We start from the raw sequence: 25,097 nt of genomic DNA, 5'->3' as shown, positions 1-25,097 counted from the left end.
CTTTCCAAAACTACACTTATGTTAGGAGGGACACTAGAGCGGATGGGTGTGGATTCATTTTGGCACCGCATTTTGGTCAGAATGTGGCTGTGGCAAGTTGATATCATACCCACAACCAACAGACATTTATGATCAATCAGGTGTGCAGACAAATAAGGATTTTTTTGGTTGGTATGTGTAACTGGCTGATATGACTGCTGGTAAGAAAGAAAAAAAAAGCACTGAAGCTAAGGCTAGAGTTTATAAATTTCAGTTAAATACATTATGATGTTTAGGTTAGAATTCTTGCAATTATCAGCATGTAGAAGGCAAAAGGAGCTAATCAATGCCTGGCTGCTACTTCCCACGTGGCACCACCAAAGAAGCAAGGTTTCCGAACACAGCATTTGTGTCTCTCGGATTCGGTTGTTTCTTTGTTTTTGCTGACAGTTCTTGTCGGACACCGGTCAGATTACCAAGCACAATCTTACATGCTTCTCCGCTGCTCTGTGAAGTGAGAAATTTCATACTTCAGTTCATTACACTTCAGTTCATTAAGACCTTTGTAATGTACTTTTAACGCTGCAAGAGTGACTGTCTACAAATACTGATTGTTGGGTAATGCAGCAATGACTAGAGCAACAGAGCAGAAGGAAAGAAGCAAGCCAGGGTGTTGAGTTGCCCACAAAGTCCCCAGTACAGTTTCAGAAAATAGTTGTCAAGTTCAAGTGAGGCCAAACTATGAGCAATAATAAGCAGTTTCTACTTTAGAAGAAATAAGCAAGGAAGCGAGATTGAAAGAAAGAAGAAGTATGTGAGCAGTGGCACAGTTTAAAAATGCAACTACGTTTGCACTGTCTGTCTTGCAAGATCCTAGCACAACAGCTACAACAGAAGATACGCACTACAAGGGATAACAATTCTGGCACAGGCACACAGGAAAATAAGCACATGGGAAGATATTTATCTGCAGTATGAGGGACGTAGTACGCACCTCCTGGAGCTTGAGGTTCAGAGTGCGTTCCGCAGGCGTGTTACCGATAGCCCCGAGGGCCAGCTTCAGTCGGTGCTCCGATTGCGACAGCAGTTGCCTCACGTGAAGGAGGTCCTGACTATATTGCTCATCCTGCAAGAAGAAGAAAACCGTCACACAAAATGAGCACGTTGCTTAGGATCAGCCCATCTTTTTTATTCCTGGATGCAATAAGCGCTTGCGTGAAATCACCTCGTGCGAGGCACGTGCTGCACTCATGTGGACAACTAGCACAAAAAAAAAAAATGTGGTGCATGAGCTCGAACAGGTAGGAAAACAAAGCACATGCAAATGAAGTGGTGTTGTGTGCTGTCGTCCTCTTATTATGCACCATTCACCTGCACCACACTTTCCCACACTTAAACTCCTATATAATGAAATAGGTAAAAATCAGCAGCTTGCTTTATTATATCAAAAACATTGTTCTACTGAACTTAGAATTTTTATGCAAATAAGTACAGTCACTGATGGATTTCTATTACACGGAAGGGGCCATAAATATTTCAGAATTATCGGGCAATCTGTGAAAACGAATTTCAATGACGGAAAAGTTTTAGCTTCACTCAAAAGGCAAAGCATCTGTAGCAATAGCAAAGTATTACACGACTACACAAAGTAACATTTGTAGTTTTTTTGGCCGTATAAATTGCAGTAAGGATCTGCTTACTAATTAAGTTATCAGGGAATTAATTATTGGGGAGTTATCAGGCAGCCAGAAAAAAAAAAACGAATTTCAATGATAAAGAAAATCTCATTCTGTTGAATTTGAGAGTTGGCAATCAAAGATACGATTTCATGCTGCATTGACGGTATCTTCACATCGGCGGTATAAAGCCCAGCCCGCGAAGCTTGTGCATCCTGTCTGCTGTACGCAGTGGGACGCCGCTATCACAAAGAGTGCAAGCAGAGGGGAGCAAACGCTTTGTCTGCCTCTCGCTTCAACATGCCTCCAAAACTCAAGGAGATTACACATCCTCCACCACTAAACACGCGAGAAGACCGCACACATGAAGCCATGGCCATCTGAGTTTGCCCAGAGTTTGCACTGATAGCAGATTATGTCCAAGATAGGGCGAGTGGGCAGTGGACATGCTTGGCTGCGCTTAGAGCCATGGGCAGCCATGGCTGGTCTAGAGAAGGAAATGCACGCTCAGATGCCCTCTGTTTCCTTCACCCCTTATCGCATGCTTGATCATGTTACCGCACGGGACATGCGGAACATGACAGCGAGAGAGTCCTGTTGCTACGTTTTGGCAGCAGCTGTGTGGCATGGAGCGTGATTTGAGAAGTGCGTTTGCAAGCAGCCACATCTGATTAAGCAGTTTGACTATCTGCATCTACAGCTATTTCCATTTATTGCTTTGGTATTTGGTTGCAGTGGCAGTGAAATTATGTTATATTGAAATCGAGTATGCGCGCACTTCTGTATACCGAGGTTCAAAATGCATGGTGCACGGGGCATTCTATGATGTTCTATGGACAAGAAGTTATAAAAAGTTAAACACTTTGTTATATCAAGAACTTCATTTTACTGAAGTTTATTATATCGAGGTTTATCTGCACATCACTTGGGCAAAGATGATTGCATGTCACTGGATACTGTGAGCGCAGAGGAAAAATTTTCTGTTTCTGCAATACAATGCAAAATTCATGTCACATTGTTTTTTGCCACTATGGTGACATGCGAGCTATCATTCTAAAGAAAAAAAAAAAAGGAGCTGAGTGCATATTTTATCCTGCACCTGGTGAAATATGATGGCACTGCAAATGTACATGACCTGCTAGCTTGAAGCTAAACTAGACATCAATAAAAGCCCTCAAATATTTATGAAAGCAACTCTACACACAATTGTTGGCCCAATGCAAAACTTTGGAAATGATCTAGCTTTGCATTTCAGCCGTCGTTGCCATTTCGCTAATACTCTGTCCTAAAACTGTGTGGCTTCAGTGCAATTCACGATAAACTGCAGTGAAGCCATACATGGAGGCTAACCCACATCCTCAATTTTACCTTCAATTTGTTGACCTCTAGGTGTGCATTACATGTGCAGAAAACCAGAACAGCTAATAATGACATGTGTATACAATTTTGCAAATGTGAATGTGCAGCCACTTTTGGTGATGGCAACTTGTAATGACAGCAGTCAGTGTACACAGCAACCTGAATATCCAACACGGGCAGGTTCAAACAATTTGTGCCTCTTGAGTATCCTCTAATCAAATGTCTTTGGCTGTACTTTTCTTCCCCTGGGCAGCCAAACGTTGTAGTTTCTCGAAAGTCTTCTCCTGAATTTGGCAGCTTCAAAACACACTTAAAACATAATGGGCCAACAAAAATGATTTGATTTATTAGAATTGACTTGATTTATCTTTATGCAAGTGACCGCTCACACACCTGTGTGGTATCCCACAGCATGAAAATGAAAAGTTAGTCAGTGAACACAGAAATAGATACAAAATAATGAAAAACGTAGAAATATACACCAAACAGAGAGAAATGATGGTGCTTTACAATGAAATTAATCATTGTAGAAAAGAAGCTGAGGTAGTAGTATTTACTACAACTACCATGGCACAAAATGTTGCTTAGTAAGCCTAATCAACTGTCAGTGGTCAATCATGAAATTAAAGTGCAAATTGGAGATGCCGATCTGCTCTTAGGTGTGGCTTCACTGTAGTTTTTCCATAAACTGCAGTGAAGCCAATCTTTGCTTGAATTGCAGTGAGAGCAGCGATGACTGGACAGGCAAAATGATCGTTTGCAAAATTGTGTATTCATGCCAGCAAGTATGACGAATTGCTTTCATAAAGACTTGAGCGTATTTGTTGATTCATCTAGTTTACTGTAAAATCAGCATGCATATCATACACCGTTCTTGTAAATTAGCGCAATTCATGAAAATGTTGTGGAATAACAACTCGTCCAAGCTGCCACCTTTGTGAACATCATGCACATTTGCACCTCCACTATATTCCATGGCAATTATAGGAGTATACAATAACTTACGTTATGCGTACGTTAGAGAGTGTAAATCGAATAATTGTTGTATCCGTTCCATAGCTAACCTTAAACAGAACATATGCCATTATCAAACACGATCTCCAGAATATTGATACGTAACGCACCTGCGCACTAATTATGGAAAGCAAATGATTGCTTATATGCTGCCTGTCCTGCTTAATCACTGATCGCAGATGATATCGATGTTTTACAGTCTTCGTTAACTAGTCTGTAGAATTATTTTTGCTGCTAGAGCTAGTCTTATGCTTAATACTTTGTACTTGTAGATTACAATATTACTTTTGCAACATCATCTGCTGTTAGTATGCATGACTGATCCGAGTGTCTTATTTTTTTTTCTCTCCATACTGCTGATTTCTTAATATGCAAGCTAACTAAGTTTTTTTATTTATTTATTTATTTATTTATCATACCCTCAAGGTACGGTTGTACATTGCAGAGGGGAGGGGCAAAGTAAGTAAATACAGAGGCAAATCACAAAATAAGAAAGGAAGGCAAACAACATGGCAAAAAAAAAACATCGTATACAAAATAATAATGGTGAAAAGAAACTTGTGAGCGTGGCAAAAATACATGGCATAACAAAATAAAGAAAGGAAAGAACATACGATATAAAAATAGAAGCCAAAATGTAAAAACAATGACATAAAAGCAGTTATTATACAGTTATTATACAGTTATATATATATAGTTATAAGTTGCTTTGGTTTATCAATTTTTGTGTTCGTTTCTTTTGCGTTAATTTATTTGTCTTATTCTGCTTTATTATCATTTCCACATGCACTGTTTTTCCCCCTGCTGTTGCCATAAAATGGGTTTTAGGACTTAGTCAAGCTGCTCACGCAGCTTTTTTCTTCAAGACCTGTCCATATTCAAATGTATGTTGTATATGGGAAATAATGCACTTACTTACTTACTTACTTACTTACTTACTTACTTTACTTACTTACTTACTTACTTACAATAACCTGTGGTAACCATGATGCAAAGGCGAGTAAGTTATCAATTTGTAGCCGCCATAGCCATTGAATCATTGTAATTATATTTGAACTACCGTGATTTTGTACTAGGTGCCCAAAATAATTATTTTTTGATAGATAAAGATGCAATGTGAATACACAAATGCTCAAGACATGCCTGTGCGAGGCAGGCAGACAACTCTTGGCAGCGGCTGTCCAGCTTTCCCTGCAGCCCTTGCAGTTGCCGTGACAGCTCCTGTACCGTGGCGACCATGGCGTTCTCCTCGGGCGAGTATGAAGCCCAGACACGTAGGTGCACCCGCAGTTTCTCCAGTGACATGGCCATCTTGGTCTGCTGGCTGGAAAGGTCGGCCAGCATTTTCTGCACAGAAGACGAACCCCCTCTGTTGCTCCTAGTCTTGGGTTTCCCACCCTACGAATAAGGCACTTGGAAAGGGCAGGTTGTTTGACACAGACAATTCATTGGTTAACTTGATGATCAATGGAATGGAATGACTTAATGGTCGATCTATCTATGGACTGACTGATCAGTCCGTGATTAATTGGTGGCACTTACTGATTGACTGGATCAGTAATGCTTATTACTAGGGGTGTGCGAATAACGAATAGTAGATTTTAAATTGAATATCCAATTGAATCTAAGCTGATATAGCGTAAGAATTCCTTTCACTCGATTAAATTTTTTTTTTTCGTCACACACTGTTCAGGAGTGGCGAGCCCTGTGATAACGTGCGCAGAGCAGCATTCAGACTACCGACGAAGCGTAAAAAGGAATGGCATTGAAATAGAATCGTTAAATTATCCCAGCCACGGTCACTTCACATACCTGGTCCATGCCAGGTTTGTTAACGCTTGACCTTAAGATACAACATTAAGGCCTATTGTTGTCTGCACGAAACTTTGTGTGTGCCTGCATAAGTTCCTCGTAGCATTACTCACCTCACGCAAGGCCAGCTGGTCACGCAGGCTCTTACGCCGAAGTTGAGGTGCCTCGAGGGAAGAGCGCGTTCGCTCCAACCATGACTGGCAGTCGCGAGCCTTTGGAAGAGAAGAACACATTCGGTGATATGTAGACCTGCTTGCTTGACTGAGCTTACTACAGTTTAACAAATTTTCTGCGCAGAACAAACACAATAATAATAAATACAATCTTTGAAAGAGCTGCTTCTATGAATGCTAATAAAGAACGCTAGAGTTTTTCCAAGTGGCTTTTAAGTTTCTCTATAACCTCATCAAGTTCACGGCTGTAAATAAGCCTTCCAAGACGTGGTTCACCTTCAAAAAATAATTCAAAAGGCTTATTTGGTCTCAGTTAATGAAAACTGCCTCTATATAGCTGATATACAACACGTTAACAGAGATTATTGACGACACACATAGACACCTGTATCACCTATATTGCACGCGTGCTTCCCAGCAGTCATTTCCCTAAAGAAGTTTCAAATATGCTGTTTCCTTTAAATTACATTTGCTCATATCAAGAGGACAGATATGGCGAGCACCTCAGATAAGAAAATTAGATTCAGAGCCATGAAGTCCCCCAGGATCCTTTGTGGCTTACAATTCGCTGCCTTCATTCCCAAAAGCCTATCTCAGAAAGGAAAAAAAAAAAAAAAACAACTCTCATAAAAATAAAGCACTAGCACTGCTAACATACTAACTACTACCGATGTATAACAGCTGCATAGCTCATATCAGCACTTATTGAACATTGCTTATCGTTCTTATTCATCATTATCATCAAACTAAAAAAGTTCACAAAAACAATGTGAATCCTAACACTTACCCATTTTCCCCGAACCTGACCCTAAAACAGCACATTTAGATAGTACGTAAACTATGCCTTAATCTGGTCCTTCGGCACACCTAATTACATCTATCCTGCCTCTTTCCATTCCTCCTCCTGACAGAGTGGGCAGGCATTGAGCGCCTCTGCAGTTGTCAGCTTGCTCCCTCCCTGTTTGCTTTGTGTGCTTGTATGTTTCAATAATAATAATAATAATAATAATAATAATAATAATAATAATAATAATAATAATAATAATAATAATAATTGTATTCGTGCTGTTAACCTAGCAGGCCGAACTCCAATTTGGCTGCCTGAAGCCACACTGAAGGCTCTCTTGGCAAGCTCAACAGCCTTCTTGCAACAAAATAACTGTAACGAGAATCCTGCATCTTGGTCTGCAAACCCATACAACATTCACCTTCTCACCTGCCACTTACAACTCGCTGGCTTCTTTTTTTTTTTTCAAACACAAAGCACTTTGACCCTCACTCTGGCCAGCATTTGCGCAGCATATTGCCACTTGTCAATTAGCTTTGTGCGTACTAACTTACAAGGTGATTAGGCTAGACTCTTTGTTATAGAAATGGTGACAACATTCAAGTGCTTTTGGATATGGTAGGTGTGTCCGGTGCCAAATGATAGGTTTATAGCAGTGATAATACGGTGAAAAACAGTCACTGGTAAAACACAATACAATGTGCAGGTGAGAATATCAAGAACACACTAGGTGATCCAACATGCCATAGACACGATCCACGAGAAATGCACAGCTATGTCTGCTAGCTGACTACAGAACCTGGTGAGCGAATAATGAGTTTGCTTTCTGTGATCAGTCGGTTGCACGTTCCACATAGCACTTATAGTGCCCGAGTCCACTGGCGGACTACACCGACTTTACCATCGGGCTACACAGCGTCTAGACAGCCTCCACAGCATGGCCTTCATCTCAACATACCTTGCACTCACACTGTTCCCACTCTTCTGAGTTCACTTTCTGTGATCAGTCGTTTGCACATTTCATGTAGCACCTATTGTGCCAGAGTCCAGTGGTGGACTACACCGACTTTATCATCGGACTACCCAGCGTCTGGACAGCCTCTACAGCGTGGCCTTCATCTCAACATACCTTGCGCTCACACTGTTCCAACTCTTCTGAGTTCGCTTTCTGTGATCAGTCATTTGCACATTCCATGCAGCACCTTTTGTGCCAGAGTCCAGTGGTGGACTACACCGACTTTAGCGTCGGACTACACAGCATAAGGACAGCCTTCGCAGAGTGGTCTTCACCACTACGTACCTTGCGTTCACACTGTTCCCACTCTTCGACCAGCTCTTGAAGCAGAGCCAGCTCCTGGACGAGACGGCCCTCGAGGTTGCGCTGGCGTTCCTCGGCCGCGTCCAGTTTCTCCAGCAGTGGCCCCACGTGGCAGGAGCGGCCAATGCGCTGCACCAGGCTGCTCATCTCTGCCAGCTGGCCCTGGCCGCTTGCCATGTCCCGGTTCACCTCCTGGATCGCACGCGCCAGAGTAGGACGTAGAGAACAGTTCTTTGGAAATGGTTATATTGCAGCACTTATGGTAGACATCACTATAGACGCAATCATCATTATCAGTATATTGTTATGTCCACTCCAGGACGAAGACCTCTCCAGTGACCTCCACTTACCCCAGTCCAGCGCCAGCTTATTCCATCTTATGGTTGCAAACTTCCTAATTTCATTGTGCCACCCAATTCTCTGCCGTCCTCGACTGTGCTTCCCTTTCCCCTTGGCACCCGTCTGTGATTGTAATAGACCAACAGTTACCTGCCCTACGCATTACATGGCCTGCCGAGCTCCATTTCGTCCTCTTAATCTGAACTAGAATATTGACTACCCTTGTTTGTCCTCTCATCCACACCGCTCTCATCCTGTCTCTTAATCTTACGCCAAACATTTTTTGTTTCATTGCTCATCACGCGGTTCTTAACTTCTCCTCAAGCTTTTTTGTTAACCTTCAGATTGCTGCCCTATATGTTAGTTACTGGTAGAATGTGACGACTATAAATTTTTCTTTTTCTTTTCAAGGATAGCAGCAGGCTGCTCGTCATGATTTTGTAATACTTTTCATATGTGCTCCAACCCATTTTTCGCTCTTCCGTAAATTTCCGTTTCTCGTGATCGGTGTCTCCTGTGAGCGATTTGCCTAGATAAGCGCACTCTTGGATGGATGCCAGAGGCTGACTGCCAATCAAAAACGCTTTTTCTCTTGCTACAGAGGTGCCACTGCTGCTACCCACCTGGCATTGAGACAGGCACTGCCTTGCCACGGCCAGCGTGTTCAGTGGCTCTCGCTTGGCCACTGCCAGCTCCTTCATGTCCAGCCACGTCTTGTGCGCTTCGTGGAGTTGCAGGAACCGGGCCCAGGCCTCCAGGGCGTCTTCCACCTCACTGAGGCGCTCCCGGATCCATGACTCCACCTTCACGGAAGCAAGCAGTGGAAAATGTTATCATTTTATTCGACTCGTGTTAGCGAGTGCAAGTTCTCACTGCTGAGCAGCTAGGAGGGAATGACGTTCTTAGAGCCAAGATAGCAAACAGCTCGGTAACTTAGCTGTTAATGCGCAAGAGGGCAAATCAAAAACAATGGGTTCGTACAGACATGGGGCATAGCTGACTGAAGTACAAAAGAATTGTGTGGCTACAAACATAATATAATAATATTTGGGGTTTTACGTGCCAAAACCACTTTCTGATTATGAGGCACGCCGTAGTGGGGGACTCCGGAAATTTGGACCACCTGGGGTTCTTTAACGTGCGCCTAAATCTAAGCACACGGGTGTTTTCGCATTTCGCCTCCATCGAAATGCGGCTGCCGTGGCCGGGATTCGATCCCGCGACCTCGTGCTCAGAAGCCCAACACCATAGCCACTGAGCAACCACGGCGGGTAGGCTACAAACATGCAACAGCTCTTAAACTGGTGCACTACACGAAAACCAGGATAGACAATGAAGGCAAAGCATAGGAGGGCATTGATACAAAAACATACAAGAGGAAATACATATTCATAACAATAAGTAAGAGCAAGGAATACAATGTCATATGCAACCAAAATTGTAAAACAAGACAGATTTAAGAGGCTCAGCAAGCATGCATTTATGAGATAATGACTGCAATGAAGAACACATCCGAGTAAAAAAAAAAAAATGAAAAGATGATTCAAAGGCAACCAGGTGAAGAAGGCCAATCAGTCAAACCAGGCTAGAAGCAATTGGAGCATTTGTAGAGAGATTGTGTGATTAAAGTGAGGAGGTTTTATAACAGCATGCCTGGATATCGAAACTGACATTACTAAGTTGCTGTGGACAGTATGCATTTTGTGTGTGATTTTGTGAAGGAAATACGGGATGAATCCCACAGAGTCTTACTGATTGACCTTCTTGATTAACATGATGTTTTATGGACAAGATATAATACAAAGTTAAATAGTTTGTTATATCGAGAATTCCGTTATATTGAAGTGCATTATATCTATGTTTCACCATATTCCAACCACATCTGATTAAGATGTGCTTGTTTGTACCAAACACGACTTTGCTGTCTTAGTTCCCTGCAGAGTTCTGAATGTGTAAAAAAAAAGCTATTTCTATATGAACCTGTGCCTACCTTATAGGCACAATTATGAAAACCAGTTCTGCACATGAAGTAAAACGAAGCTGCAATGCCGCATGCCAAGACGAACAGGCATGTTAACATAAAGTGTGACATAGGGCTGGAAGTATTGCAGAGAATGCCAATCACAAGCAATTTAGCTGCTTCAGAATGACAATGAGAATAGTGAACACAGTGGAGAATGAATATGCTATTACACTGACATAAGCAAAATGTTACCTGTTGCAGCTGGTCTGTGAGAGAAGTGATGGTGGCCCGCACTGACTTGGCCTGTTCCGTGTCACCCAGGCACTCGACAACAAGGTTGCCGCTCTGGACAACACGGCGCTCTGCATCCCGGCGTACTCCGGGCAATTCGGCATTGAGGGCCTGGGGGGCAGGAAATGAAGTTGACGGTTTAATGGCATCAAGCATTTATTGAGGGCCTTGGGGGCAGAAAATAAAGTTGACGGTTTAACAGCATCAAGATGACAATCGTTGAAGCCCAAAGGATAGCGGTACTTGTAATGTTACGCATTTAATATCATATGCACATACGACTATGACAGTAAATGTTCATGTTGTTAAAGGGGCACCAGAGAGAAAAATAAACTGAGCTGTATTAATAAATTACTCGTCTGCAATACCAAAACAGTAGTGATAGGAGGTATGGTAAGCCTGAAAAAGATTGAAAAACTAAATAAAATGGGTGGTGGCGTCACCTTGAGGTTCTCACACCAGCTTGCATCACCAGCTTATGTCACAATCCACAATGTTACTGATTTTGATTGCGCATGCTAGGACCTGGCTAATCTATATTTATTTATTTTTTTTCTCTACTGTTGGTCTCATGTGAGAGCAAGGCAGGTGGACACTACTGTATATAGAAACAATAGTCAATATTAAAGGAAAGATAAAATATAAATAAATTTCAAAAAATCAGTGAAGACCGACTTATTGTATTTAAAGGAACCAGAGACTGAACTAAACAAGTTCGGTAACTTCTACTGTGCGAGAATGGCCCGAATATGAGAAACTACTTTGAAATCCATGAGGCCACACTGATGTACCGGCGCTGGGGCTTCAGTGCGAAATTCGAAAAATGGAAGTTTGGCATCAACTTTCTCTCCTAGTAATCAACCTTTTACCATGAAATTAATGAATATAGAGTTTAAAAAAGATACATGTGGCTTGTGCAAACAGTACGTATATTGTGCACACAGTGCTCAAAATTATTTGCTGCCTCTTGCCTCCATTGAATGCTCAGAACTCACCACAAGGTTCTCCTTGGTGACTTCCGGGGAGTCTCCCTTGCGTTGCAGGATCCCCTGTGCCTTTTGGAGCCACGCAGCCAGGGCCTTGGAGCCCTCGCAGTAGTCGGCCCGCGCGGTGCGTGCCTTTTTGAACTCCCGCTCTTTTCCTTCGAGAGCGGCCATTACGTTCTCCGAGAGGAGCTCCACGGAGGCCAGGGCCTGCTCCACGACGTCCGGCACGCCCTGCCGGCGCTCGCTGTAGCGCTCGTGGGCCGACCGTGACGCGGCTCGCACTTCCCTGTCCAGGAAGCTGAGCCGCTCGCGGAGCATCTGCGAAATCAGCACGGCGGGGCTTATTTTCAAGCTGGTAAGCATGCTACTCTCGTGTGTCATTTCGGTTTGAAAGGGCAGGTGAGGAAGATGCAGATGCAAGAAGATGTCGAGCTATGAACTGAAAGGTCATAGAGTGACAGGAAAGGAGGGGAACACACAAACACACACAAAAAAGGTATCCGCTCATGCTCCGAAAGAGGCAGTGCCAACCCCTCAACCGTGAACAGCCTCTTCACTCTCGAAAGGTATCAGTTCAGGCGTGAAAATTTCGAGTCATGAAAAATAGTTGGAAGCCATTCTGTGCACATGCCACTGCAATTATTGATATGGCACGCCTCAAGCTTAACATTCTGTTCTTCATTCATTTGTCTGAGCAGAACTTCACTCTTCAAAACTGGGTGTACTATCACTTTTGCAATAGAGCAATGAAAGGTTGAACATTGATCTGCTGATCAGTGAATAATAAATGTCTTTTGCGCAAGCATTTTCTTCACTTATGTATGGTCAAATAGGTTCTCTGAGGCAGAAATAGGGGAAGAAATTCCCTGGTTTGAAAGGAACAAAGAAAAAAAGCCGGGGGTCACGTAGGGAGGGATGGGTCACGCACCTGGAGGTTCTTCTGGACCTGGTCCTCATCTTCCCCGCAGGTGGGAGCCGCGCCAATGTCCCTCTCCATCTGGAGCAGGCCTTCCCGAAGGGAGGCGACCTTCTCCTCAAAGGCAGCCTGTGCTGCCCTCTCCTCACGGACTCCCTGCAGATGCTGCTCAATGGACTTCTGCAGCCTGCGAGTGGAACACGAGGAGAAGACAAAGAGACATGTTTCTTTAGCGTGTTCCCCGAAAAAAGTTGCAATAGATTAGTGCTGCATGAATGTGCAGAAGCACACATAGTGAGCAATTGATTGATATACCGGGTGTTTATTTCTTTCTCTTTTTTTAGCTATATACAGAACTTAAAAAGCTGCCTGTGACAGATGGCACTATTATAACCCTTGAATGCAACTGCACAAAGGGGTGAACATTACTTTCACACTAAATAGAAATGCATAATTGACTAAATCACAAAATGCATCATTAAGTTTTCAACCAATTACTTTATGGCGCATACTGCAATTCATGAAATGTAGCTGGCGAGCTTGCAAGTCATATGCACATAGAACAAACTCTGTGGAAGACGATGGTTTCTGGATACTATATACTATTCCAAAGTGTGTGACGAAGTACATAGACATTCCAGCAATTTTCTTGCTTCAATGCAGATAACAACATTTCATTAAAAAATTAAGTGGAACAGTGTGTTTTTGCCACAAGTTTGATGGCAAATATAAATGGTGCCATATCTTTCAAATTCGTTCCAAGTGTATAGGCCTTGCAATTTCACCAGGTACAATTAGTAAATTGCAAATTTATCACTTAAAGCTTAGGCAATCACATTTTGCTAATTATATATTATGCTTTTTGATTTAGTGTGCAAGAAATGGCCACCTCTTTACACAATCCCATTCAAGGATTAGAATTGGGCTATCTGGGACAGGCAACTTTTAAAAGTTCTGCTCAGCCTAAACGAAAGACCTGGTGTATGTGATATGCTGATGCATGCTGTTGTATTGAATATTCATGTTGTTGGACCCAGCGCTAGCTTGCCGACTATGGATCTGAACAGAGTTCTGAGCGTTTTTGTTATAATTTCAATGAATGTTAACATAACTGAATTAAACCAGCCTACTTCCATCTTGAGGAATGCAGAGCGAACAGAGGTCAGGACAAGTAAAGATGCAGAGGTATAGGCACTAGACTCGCAACTCAAAACGCTATTGAAATTATCACAATTTTTGTAGGCACACTAAGCCACATGACCACTCATACCACAGAGTGCAAAAGTCAATGGAGAAATTAATACATGCAGTCTTACTCATTGATACAAAATCAGAACAACCTTATTATCATTCACAGATGCATGCATGCATTGATGGACGCCAAAAACAAATGCACGAAGTTAGATCAGGCCTGATCCTTTAAAGAAATGTCGAGGAATTAAATTCTTTATCTGATAATGACAGTGAAGGATGACTGGTGCAAGACCTTTCTTTCTTGTGTACAAGGTATGTCTTAACTATTTGCCTGATAACCTCATAATTATGACGGTGAATGGTAATACCTTGTTCAAAAATGGTTCATGGCCACACATGGTGCAGTGCGCTCCAATATGTGACCGTTTATTGCCCCTAATCGCACGCAACCGACTCAACAAATGCAATCAACTCTCTCAGCTGTTGGTTCTACAAAATAGCCTAATTACCCAATAAATTCCATGGCAGGATGAAAGGCTCTTTTCTAAACTTCCCATTGACCCCTGTCCTGTGCTAGCAACAGCCACCCAGTAATTGGGAACACCCTATAATAAGTTCTCCCCTACTACCCAACAAGTACATTTCCTATTCCTCAGTCTCTCTTTCATTACACCTAACAAACAACTGTTTATTTCATCCCATGCCATGCGCACTGCCCAACTCCACTCCTTCCTCCTACAGGCATGAAGACGCCAGGTCTCCAGTACATGACACTTTCAGGACATGGCATTCTTGGACATGACACAAGGATGCAAGATGGAAGCGAGCTTGTCTGCATTTATAAATGAGGTAGCACAGCTTAGCTACAAGTACAGGTAATGTATGGATTAAATGATTCAGAGAAGCTGGCAAATCTGAATCAAAAACCATCTTTTATTAGAGGCAGGCAGATGTGCAGTCAGTCTTAGCACACATAGCTAACACAACGAAGTACCATTACGTATACAAGCTACAGGCAAACATAATACAAGAATAAAGTTTTTTTCACAAAAGTCATGCCTGGTAAACCTTTGACATTGACTATACATGCATGAATGGACCCAAGTGTGTAGACTAAGGATGGTGAAACTGTGGCTTACGAGCTGGGCTTGGCTGTTTTGGGTCTGCCTGAAGCTCATCAAGAGTTCAGTCAGGTAGTCATTGTCCATTATGAATCTAAGTATCTGTAATTTTGTGCAGCTTTTGCCAAGCTAGGAAGTTTTTCATGAACCTAAGCACCCAGCTGCCATTCTAAGCAGACCAGCGCTTGTTTGCACAGAGCGCTGGTTGTCAAAACGTCATATATGACATTAACGTTTGAAACTTCCACGTGCTTGCTGTTGCTGTGAGACTATTAGTGAGCTGTTTTGTGGCTTTTTGAATATGTGTTTCTGGCCACCCCTGGTTAAAGCTATCAAATCTATGAAATGGCATGCCAAGTTGGAATGCCTAAAATAAATGCACAAATTACTGCATGGAAAGCGAAAGGTAGTGCATAATGGCAAATAATGCAATACTTGCAAAGTAAAGGCGACCAGGTTATTGATACCTTGCAAGCTTCTCGCAACGTCAAATTATGTACCCTATGGGTCATTGCCAATTATGTACAATGCAACCAAAGTGTAGCATTGTGGCATTTAAAGTATTCGGGCTCCGCACATATGCGGTCAGCAGGCTGTTGCAGCTATGACAGATGTGAATGTCAAGGCCCCGTGTGTCATTGTCACAGAGGCCTACATTATTGCAGCAGAAAACAAGCATATGCATCTGACAACGTCAGAGTATGGCTTTCAAAAACCCGGGAGTGGACAGACCCATTTGTGAAGTACAAATAATTAATTAACAGTACAATTTATGGAAAAAAGAAGGTCTAGCCTTCTCACTGAAAACAATGCACAAATTTCATTTTTTATTTAATGTTGTCAACACAACTTGTATTTTCAACATACAGACATACTCATCGTCAGCAAATATGTTTCACATAAACAGATATGTCTGTTAAGCACAATCAGCAAAGTAACCATGTAAATTAACTTTTCTGCCTTATAATAAGCAGGACCATCTTTCAAAAGACTTATAAAACTAAATGAGCACTGACACATACTTTAGAAGTTGTACAAACCCTATAATACACGCTTCACAGATGTAAAACAGTGATGCCTAACAAGTATAAGTGTTGGGGAACACTTATGGGCTATATTTTAATTTGATACCAAAGTTGGCCTTCAAACGTTGGACCTGGCAACAGCGACATTACTAGTACGGCAACTATCTTTCGTTCAAATGAATTCACAGGTGAAGCTGAAAAACATGTTTTCTAAAGCTTTTCATTCTCCTTAATTCCGAAATGCTGTGAACCGATATGAACTGGTTCAAACCGGTTCGAACTCAGTTACATATTCGAGAAAAAGGTTATATTTTTTGCTCCGAAGCTAAACCTGAGCCGAACTGGAGAGTATGCACAGTCCGAAACATAACTTGAACCAAACCCGAAAAAAGTTTGCTCCGACACCCCGACTGTGAGGCCATGACATGGAACGAAATTTGCTGATATCGTGTGGCAATAAGGCTAGGTATGATGATGTTGATCATGAAAAAAATAAACAAGCGTGCTGCATGAACTTCTTGTGGCTATGCTAATTAGTGGCAGCCGCAGCAATAGAAAGAATGGATTGGGCATCATTACATCACGGCGCATTGACTTCCTGATTACTGGAACCCAAACTAGGTTGCAGGAACAAATATTATGGAAAAATGCACATTCAGGGCACACTTACGTTTGCAGTACATTTTCTAAGGTTTATTGGGTTTGGACCTTCACATAATCCGAAAAGAATATCACCATAAATGTTGCGTCAGTGATACTTTACAGAAAAGTTTCATGTCAGTTCTTGCCTATCACACTGTAGCATTTGGTACAATCTTCAAATGCTTTAAAACAAGAAAGCAATATCCAATCCTGTTTACAGAAATATTCAATGATTTGAGGATGACAGCCAATTAATTTAGATCCTTTCTAACTTGCATGAGAAATCAGTTCTTCGTGTAACATATACGTTTAAATGAATATGCATAAACAAAGATATGACAGCCAGTCTATAGAATGGGGACTTAAGATGCTGACCTTTGCACCTGTTAACACACAATGGTAAATGACAGCGATAAGCTCAAAAATGTCAGACAATGCTACACAGAGGATTGCACATGAAGACACGTCACAATCACCTAGATATGGCCATAAAGAGCCACGATAACCTTATCACACAATGCGACATAGTACTAATTCAAGTTAGGGCAGAAAAGTCTTGGTTTAAATGGGTCAGTTATATAAGAGGAATTTCGACTTTATTTCCAAATTTGATGCAATTACAGCATGCCTGACAGTTGACGTACTTATCAGGAATTACGAACAAACGGGTCACATTTCGAAAATTTTAGCAATAAAGTGGTGAAATGGCCGTGGGCATCGCGGATAGGTAGACAAGCTGGATGTTTGTAAACAAATGGGCAGGTGCAAAAAAGTGCATATGCCTGCCTGTGGGTTGACACTTCTGTCTTTTCATCTAGTCTGCCCCTTTGGACACTAATATTTGGCAAGTAACTTTTGAAGACTTGGTCACGTTAATTAATTTCGTCTTGTGAGAAAATTCACTACAGCAGGCCTTGTCTCCCTCTAGCTGTTTTATTTAATTTTTCTTGCCTGCATGGAATGTGACCTGCGCCACTGCATATTAGAGAAGTCACGTTCTGCAAGTTGTCCATATGTTGTGAAGCTCAGAAAAATACGCAAGCGTAAACTTCTCAATACACGTAAGCAACTGTCACGTATAGCGGGGGGGTGAGAGCAAGCGGTCCGCAACCGGCGCTTTAACCGGGGAGCAAACAAATCGAGGGCTCCTCTTTCTCACACGCCGTGACAACCTTGACAGTCAGATAACTGAGCAAAACACCTATCTCCGACATAGAGACACGCATGTGAGGACACTATCTTCGATAGCAGAAAGGGCTAGCTAAGGCGCGCTTCGTCCGGCGTTTGCAAAGGCGTGGTAGACAAGCGATTGCGCACAGAGCAAAGTTTGCCTCTGGACCGTCTAATACGACATGCACCGTGCAGCTCTTAGCGTTATTCGCTTAACGTAAGTGACTGCCCGCGCCGGCGTCTAGAGAGGGAGGGAACAAAAAGAAACGCGCAACTCCAAAACGAGGTCAGTGTGTCAGAATTTCTGGAAAGTCGATAATCACGCCTCGCCGCTGCCCGACTATCGCCTCTTTGACCCTTACTTGGTCGGCGAGAGAGAGAGAGAAATAAAATAAAAGAAGAAGAACAGAATGCTCATGATTAAAGGGGGCGACCACACCGCACGCCTACTCGCTACGGCACCAAATCACACTGCGCTTACTGAGGAAACAGCAACCACAAAAGCTCAATCCCGCTGCCGCCCAACAGAGGCCACGTAGCAGACGACGCAATATCCCCGCAACCACAGAATTTCGGCGTAGCAGACGACACCTCAAAACCGTAACCAAAACTCGATCACGTTCGCCGCGCAGCGGCGAACAAGTCGAAACCGGCGCGGCCACAAAACACCGCACGCAAGCACACACGGTTTCTCCTACGGAGCGTGGAAAATCGGCGGGCGTGCGTGCGGAAACGCACGGTTCTCGACTTAATGAAAACGGAATTAATAAACTGAGGCACACGGGCGCGCGTGAGCGCGTGATAAAAAAAGAAAGAGAAAAGGACCGCACAACAGCCACGCCTGCGGCAAGCTTACAGCGCACGCCTGCGCGAGGCGTCATCGCAGAAAAACGCCGCCCAACCCAGTGCGCTCACCGTGTCGACGACGACGACGATCGTCAGCTGTCGATCAGCGCGGCGATGATGACGACGACGTCGCATGGTGACACACAACACTACACCGCCGCGCCGGTGGGGGTTTGCGCGTAAATGGAGATCGCATACACACACACGGGCAGAAACGTGACACTTGAATGCCAATAGCCGGCGGAGAATGCGTACGATGCACGTGTGCCTAGCTGCCGCGTCTCAGCGCCCCGCTAGAGCAGTTGCCGCCGCCCGAGTTGGCCGGTCGGCGACGGAAATCGCAACACCGTGCCAAGGCCACGCGGAAGGAGAAGGAGGAACGCGGCGAGCGAGAGAGAGAGAGAGACCGCACGACGTCGAAGCGGCGAGCGAGTGAGGTGAGCAAGCGAAACTGGCCATAACGCAATAGACTTTTGAAGACCCCGAGAAGCCAGCTCCACGCACCCACGCAACCCTTCCTTCTCCATTCATTGCATTTTTTTACACGGTACCCCATCCTCCTCGCTCCTACTCCCAATCTCTCTCTTCAGACATAGACCCTCGACGTATCAGTAAATCCAAACGCGGCTACACCTTCATGAAAAGCCGCTAAAGAAGGCCGCCGCATAGATATTCGGCGCTGGCATCGAAAGCGTGAAACACCACTAGGTAGGTTTAAACAGCAGTAAGCGCGCATAACTGTCCTACCAAGAATAACAGTATCGTGGCCAAGTGAAGCGGCATAACGTCTCTAAAAGGCAACATTTATTTTAAAGAAACGACGAGTAAAAAAAAAAGAAATAAAGAGGGATTCGCGCAAGTCTTTCGCGATTCGCACCGCATTTGTCATAAGTAAGCGGCTTTATTCCGCATTAAAATCCGCGTGGCGGGCGGGAGATTTCAAATTGAAGTTAGTTCGCCGTTCATCTGCGTCAGGAGTACAACTCGGCTACGTGCATATAACGCTAGCCAACGTTATTAAAGCAACAACATGCGGCCCAATTTTCGACAGACGTAAGACCCGTGTTCGCACCATTTCTTGTCTAACTCCGAAGCCACACCTTTGGACAGGAAGAGACTTACGAACCAGTATACCGCGTATCGAATAGTCGTCGCAAAGCACGGAAAACAACACATTGATAAAAGAAGGTCGACACACACGCGCACACAAACGCGTAAAGTTCCCTCGAAGCGGTCATTTTCGTTATTTGCGACCACGTTTACGAATCCACCCGGTGCAGCGCAAGTTTTAATCCACGTGGTGCCCCACCCTCCGCCAATCTCGTAGCGCGAGAACACAGGTGCATCTGCGCCCAAGGCTCCGTTCCTTCAGAGGGGCTAACGTCCACGCATACCGCCGTCCAGTTGCAGTCTCGGCCAAGGAGAGATCTCGAAGCGCGATCAAGGCAGCCAGAACGCGAGTGAAAGAGCCGAGTGGGCGGGTTGCAAGGGTTTCCGAGTAACTGGCTCGTAGCTGGCGCCCCATCTCGCCTGTCTGCCTACCATCCGCAGTTTCTCCCTTCGTTTACTATTCTGAGTGCCAAGGTCGGGGCTGGGGAAAAGGCGGCCGGGTCTGTTGCGCAACTCGGCTCGCGAAGCCGGTACAGCGGCGAGACTTGGCGAATGGGTGAGGGAGAGGGGAAAAAAAGAAAGAATTCACAAAAACGAAGAAGAAGTGGAAGCATCAGCGACCACGACGTGGGAGGACGCTTGACATCCGTCTGTCTCACTCATAAAACGGTACAGCGCTGCGCAAGCTACACTTTGTTTCATACATACGCAACGCTGTCGAAGCTACAAAAGTAGTGCAGACATAGAAGTATCACTCCGCGTGTCTCGCAGGAAACCCTTTTTGCCTAACACCTATTTCACATATTTTAATTGTAACTCGTGGGCGTAATGTTATGTCAGACGACGCATTATTTCAGCACCTTCATGTGCTTCCAGTGTGGAACGTACTATTTTTTGGTCGTGAGCACATGCGCGGTGTGCTGTGGCCGCCGCTAGCAGAAATGTGTTGCTCCGCTCGTTCGGTGGTAAATATAGGTTTAGATCTGTGACGCCTTCCATGTAATGTCAACGCCACATTTTACAACATCAAAGCATGAGATCCAACGTCACATCGATTTACATGACGCGTACCTGTACGCATATATTCTTTTTTGACGCACTATTTTTTCAGTCGCGAAAGCGAGCAGTAAGTCTCCCTAGCCTTCGTTACAGTGAGCTAGAACGTTCGGAGCGTTGACTCCGATGTATGAAACAGAGTACAGAAGCCTCGCCGACCAATCAGGAGAGAGAACGCGCCGGTGCACACTGTATTCATCCGCGACGCGTGCTTGCGTCATCGTCTGCTGCTGCGGATGACGAGCGGACGACGCCACAAACCTCGTGGTACACCGGTTAAACCGTTGATCTTGCCGATACAAGGCTGTGTATACTACCAGTGCTGCTGGTTTCAGCTCCTCCGGTTCGTACCGGTGCCGCTAAAGACGAGACCTACTCGTTAACGCTGCACATCACGTGGTTTTGATCAGGAGAAATGATCTGCGTTTGTTAATGACATTGGTAAACTTCCAATAAATACCTGATGGCATTAACCTCGCTAGTGTTGCATGTTTATTACTGAATTAAGCGCCTGCGACTGATCGGTAAATTTAGGAGCATAAAATTATATTTGAAGTTTACATATGGGAAATAATTTTTTTTTGTGAGAACGAGTGTCTTTTATTTATGCTTTCGGTCGAAGCATGTAGAATAAACTGTCAGTACGATTATTTTACCAAATCAATAAACAAGGCGCGAGATTTTCAAGGAAGAAAATGTTTTTTGTTTATATTTGTAAGCACATTTAGGAAAAGTTGGAAGTGGTAAGACGCCTGATAAAGTTGACGAAAATATTTTATAAAGCTTCTCTTACACAATGCCGTCTCACCATTGGTCGGCGTTCGCGCGCCATCCTCTCACATTAGCGATTGTCGTGATGACGACCAATCACCACAAGGCACTTAGGAAAAAAAATATTGGTTCAATCTAGCCCCGATGCTTTCTGGCGCTAGTTAGATTTCCTTTACAGTAGAGCTGTTAGAACCTCGCCGGGTTTCTCATGACGTCCGCACTTCGCTGAGCTGGGGGAGAGAGAGCTGAGAGAGAGTGAAAGTAGAGCATAAAAATAGCATCGCGCAGCATAGCGACGCGGAGAGGGTGGGTGGAGCCTAGCAGGGGAGAAGGAGCGGCGAGGACACAGGCGGTGTGACGTCATTGCTCTCCGATAAAAACCCGCGCGCTCGCTTTGGCGGTCATCCTCCTTGCAGTGAAAAAAGAAGAGAAAATCAGTTGAGAGCGATGCTGCAGGAAATACTCGCCCGACTGCCGCCAGAACAACGAGGTATGCAACCAACGCCACGGCAACGTGAATCAGAGACGCCGGCAGACTAAGCAAAACGCACGCGTTCGAGCAGTCGGGTCGGGCGATAAGATTGCAGATAAACAACACCCCCTGAATTTTTGAGATAAATCGCTCTGTGGCGTGTGTTTCTCCTCCGTGTGTCTCGTCAGAATGTTGCGAGGTCCAGCCTCTAATATGCTGTACCAAGACGCCCAGTCTTCAACCTTGGCAAGTTTCGTCTCCCTTTCAATGGGCCCTTTTAATTGGGCTCCCCCAGCTCCGCCGGTCTCTGGTGTTTGCAATCGCAGAGCCACGCATATTTTTTTTCGGAAGCCTGACAGCGTGGCTGAGTTGCTAAAGAAAAGATGATGAACACACTCTTATCAGTCACAAAAGAACGGTTGGAAATGATAGAAAGGGCAGAACGTTCGCTACTATCCCAAAAGAACAATGTCGGATAACACGCTTTTCTACTTTCGCCTTGTTGCCTTACAAATGCGTTTATAACTGACGACACTCAATTTCGAAAATAATTTCGGCGTTATTGGAAGTCGAATGACACAGGCCACAGGCAAAACTGAGCGGCGACACCGCGACAGTCACCGACTCACCGGCACACAGCTCACGTTCCCTGGAGGCGCACAATGAGGCTTATTTTCGCGTTCGTGCCGGTACCCTTTCTTCGCGGAACAATGGGACGGCCTACACACGAGGCCGCCGTTGCGCGCACTACGTGCATTCGCATCATTATTACGAGAAAACACACTAGACTATTACGGAAGTAACTACACTTTTGGTTTTGTTTTTCGCGGTGCATGCGAGGGCCTTCAATAGGCGTACGAGCACGTTCAACGAAAACGAGAAATCGCGATAACTTGCTAAGCGTCGTAACTTTGGTTCGTGCTGATTAACTTTCGTGCCGTAACTACACCGTTCGTGCCGTAACTTTCGTTCGTGCTGACTCGTGCTGATTTAGTTCACCGATATTGAAAAATTAAAATGAAAAGCTTTCTTATTTTTTGGTCTTCAAGATCCCTGAATTAAATTCATCATATATATCGTTTCGCTCGGCAATCAACTGCACGGAATTCGATAAGCTTTCGTTTCATTTCAAAGGAAAGGTCGGACAAAAGTCTTGCGTACATACAGAAGCCTACCTATATATACTGCAGGCAGCAGATTTTTTTTTCTTTTTGAAACCAAGCTTTCTTTTGCGAAACCTCCCGGATTTTCCATACCATGGCTGCTGGATGTTGCTGCTGTCTTGGCAGAATAAGTCGCACTTAAAAAAAAAAAAACAATTACGTGCTTGCAGGGATTCGACCTCGCTCCCACAGCCCAGCAGCTCGAAACTGCTTTGCTGGCATTAACTATTAACCGTTAACCATTAGGCCACAATCGCACGTATACTTGTTACGTGCCAATTCCAACCAGCTCTTTGACGCCATCGCCGCTAGTGTCACATTGGCACGATAGAGCACATGCAGAGCGCGGGCCAGTTTACTCCAACGACGCGGGAATGAAATGGGCAAAATTCGTGGCACTTGATTAACCGCTTCACGAACGATTTGCTCAATCCCGAATATATTCCAAGCGAGATGTGCGTTGGATCTGAGCAATGTTTTTTTTTTATTTATTGTGGCCATCAATTATAGATTTCTTTGGCTCTTTTGGCCGTTTTCGTGATTGGTCGCTGGTCGGACTCTGCTGCGTGCAGACGGTAGAATTTTGCTAATCTCTCTTAAATACTCAATAGGTTTCATTCCACTCGGTTCATCGGTTGCCTAGGGAAAGCACTTCTGCGTTTTACACGCACCTGAATAGGGAAATCGGAATGCGCCCGCGTATGTAGGTAAGGACTCCCATTTCTGTCGGCGTTCCTTCCACGGAGAAAAGTTAGGCTTTCTTTTGTCGGTACACCTTCCTCTCGCAAGGTTAGATTTAGGGAGCCTATACACAAACTGCCTGCAAAACATCCTAAAGGGACCACTCACCTGGTCACGCACTGACCACACTGCAGTGTAAAAAAGTTTACACCCTTATAAGTGAATAAGGGTGTAAATCTGTCTATAACTCACCCCCTTACATCCTGCTCTCACCTTTACACCCTACTCACACCTTTACACCCTTTTTTGGATATAAGGATGTACGAGTTACAGACCGATTGACACACTTATTCGCACCCACAATACGGTGCATCCTGTCTGCAAGGCATCAGGCGGTTGCACAGCGTGAAAACTGGTGAAGTGTCATACGAGAGACCGCACACCCTTCCTCTCGAGGAAGCTCCTGTCGGAGAATAAAGGTCACATGCGAGCGATGCAGGACTATCGATAGCGTTGTTGAATCACTACTGAACTACAGATGGCAAAAAGAAAGCTATCGGTAGTATCACCGTAAGTACAGAACCACGCGACGTATACCGGGCTTAAAAAAAATATATATATATATAAAAAATTCCGCAGGAACTACTTGGCGACGTTTTCCTGCATATCCCGGGCTACGTACGCGTGCTATGCAAACTGCGGTGACGATCATGCATCGATATCCGCGCTCTCGCAGTCATGGCCTCCTAGGCTATGTCGCAGTGCACGCATGACATAGCGCTACAGACGGATAGCCCTCCGCACCGTGTCAATAGAGTACATGCATAGGCCATGCGACATGGTCGATTTGTAGTTGTCCACGTACCGCAGGCAAAAAACCCTAACTCCTTAGAATTCCAGTATGCTTGTGCATAAAGAGCAACGCCGGCATAGCAGCAGACGTCCAATAAAACGTCTCACGTCAAAACGCTCTCCAGACGACATTTTACATATCTCCTCCAATAACGAACCGATTTGAAAATGTCACGCGGTGAAACGCTCTCCAGACGGCATTTTATACAACTTCGAGTGTGTGACTAAAATTTCCGGCGGAGCCAACTGAGAGCGGGTTGGATGGAGGGGAGGGCTCTTGAAGCTTTCTTATTACCGGAAACCGTAACGCGTTATGCGCGATACTACACGTACACGCATGGACAGGCCCGCGGCGCGCATAGCTTTAATTGACGCCGGGGC

The 25,097-nt window shown here is 44.4% G+C and overlaps 1 protein-coding gene across 1 annotated transcript in view; it reads right to left on the bottom strand.

The window, feature by feature from the left end:
* The window catches only part of Msp300 (Muscle-specific protein 300 kDa), a 314,508-nt gene that overhangs the window by 2,197 nt on the left and 287,214 nt on the right, over nucleotides 1–25,097 (bottom strand). The window contains exons 114-121 of the mRNA XM_070521946.1: nucleotides 12,626–12,800; nucleotides 11,707–12,015; nucleotides 10,673–10,822; nucleotides 9,081–9,260; nucleotides 8,101–8,310; nucleotides 5,954–6,052; nucleotides 5,172–5,375; nucleotides 974–1,105 (exon numbers count right to left, since the gene is read on the bottom strand). Coding sequence (XP_070378047.1) covers nucleotides 974–1,105; nucleotides 5,172–5,375; nucleotides 5,954–6,052; nucleotides 8,101–8,310; nucleotides 9,081–9,260; nucleotides 10,673–10,822; nucleotides 11,707–12,015; nucleotides 12,626–12,800 — 1,459 coding nt within the window. The remainder of the gene's footprint in view (nucleotides 1–973; nucleotides 1,106–5,171; nucleotides 5,376–5,953; nucleotides 6,053–8,100; nucleotides 8,311–9,080; nucleotides 9,261–10,672; nucleotides 10,823–11,706; nucleotides 12,016–12,625; nucleotides 12,801–25,097) is intronic.

Source organism: Dermacentor albipictus, chromosome 7 (genome assembly GCF_038994185.2).
Source record: "Dermacentor albipictus isolate Rhodes 1998 colony chromosome 7, USDA_Dalb.pri_finalv2, whole genome shotgun sequence".
Taxonomy (NCBI): domain Eukaryota; kingdom Metazoa; phylum Arthropoda; class Arachnida; order Ixodida; family Ixodidae; genus Dermacentor; species Dermacentor albipictus.
The sequence above is the reverse complement of the archived record's forward strand: the minus strand, read 5'-3'. Positions and strand labels throughout refer to the sequence as shown.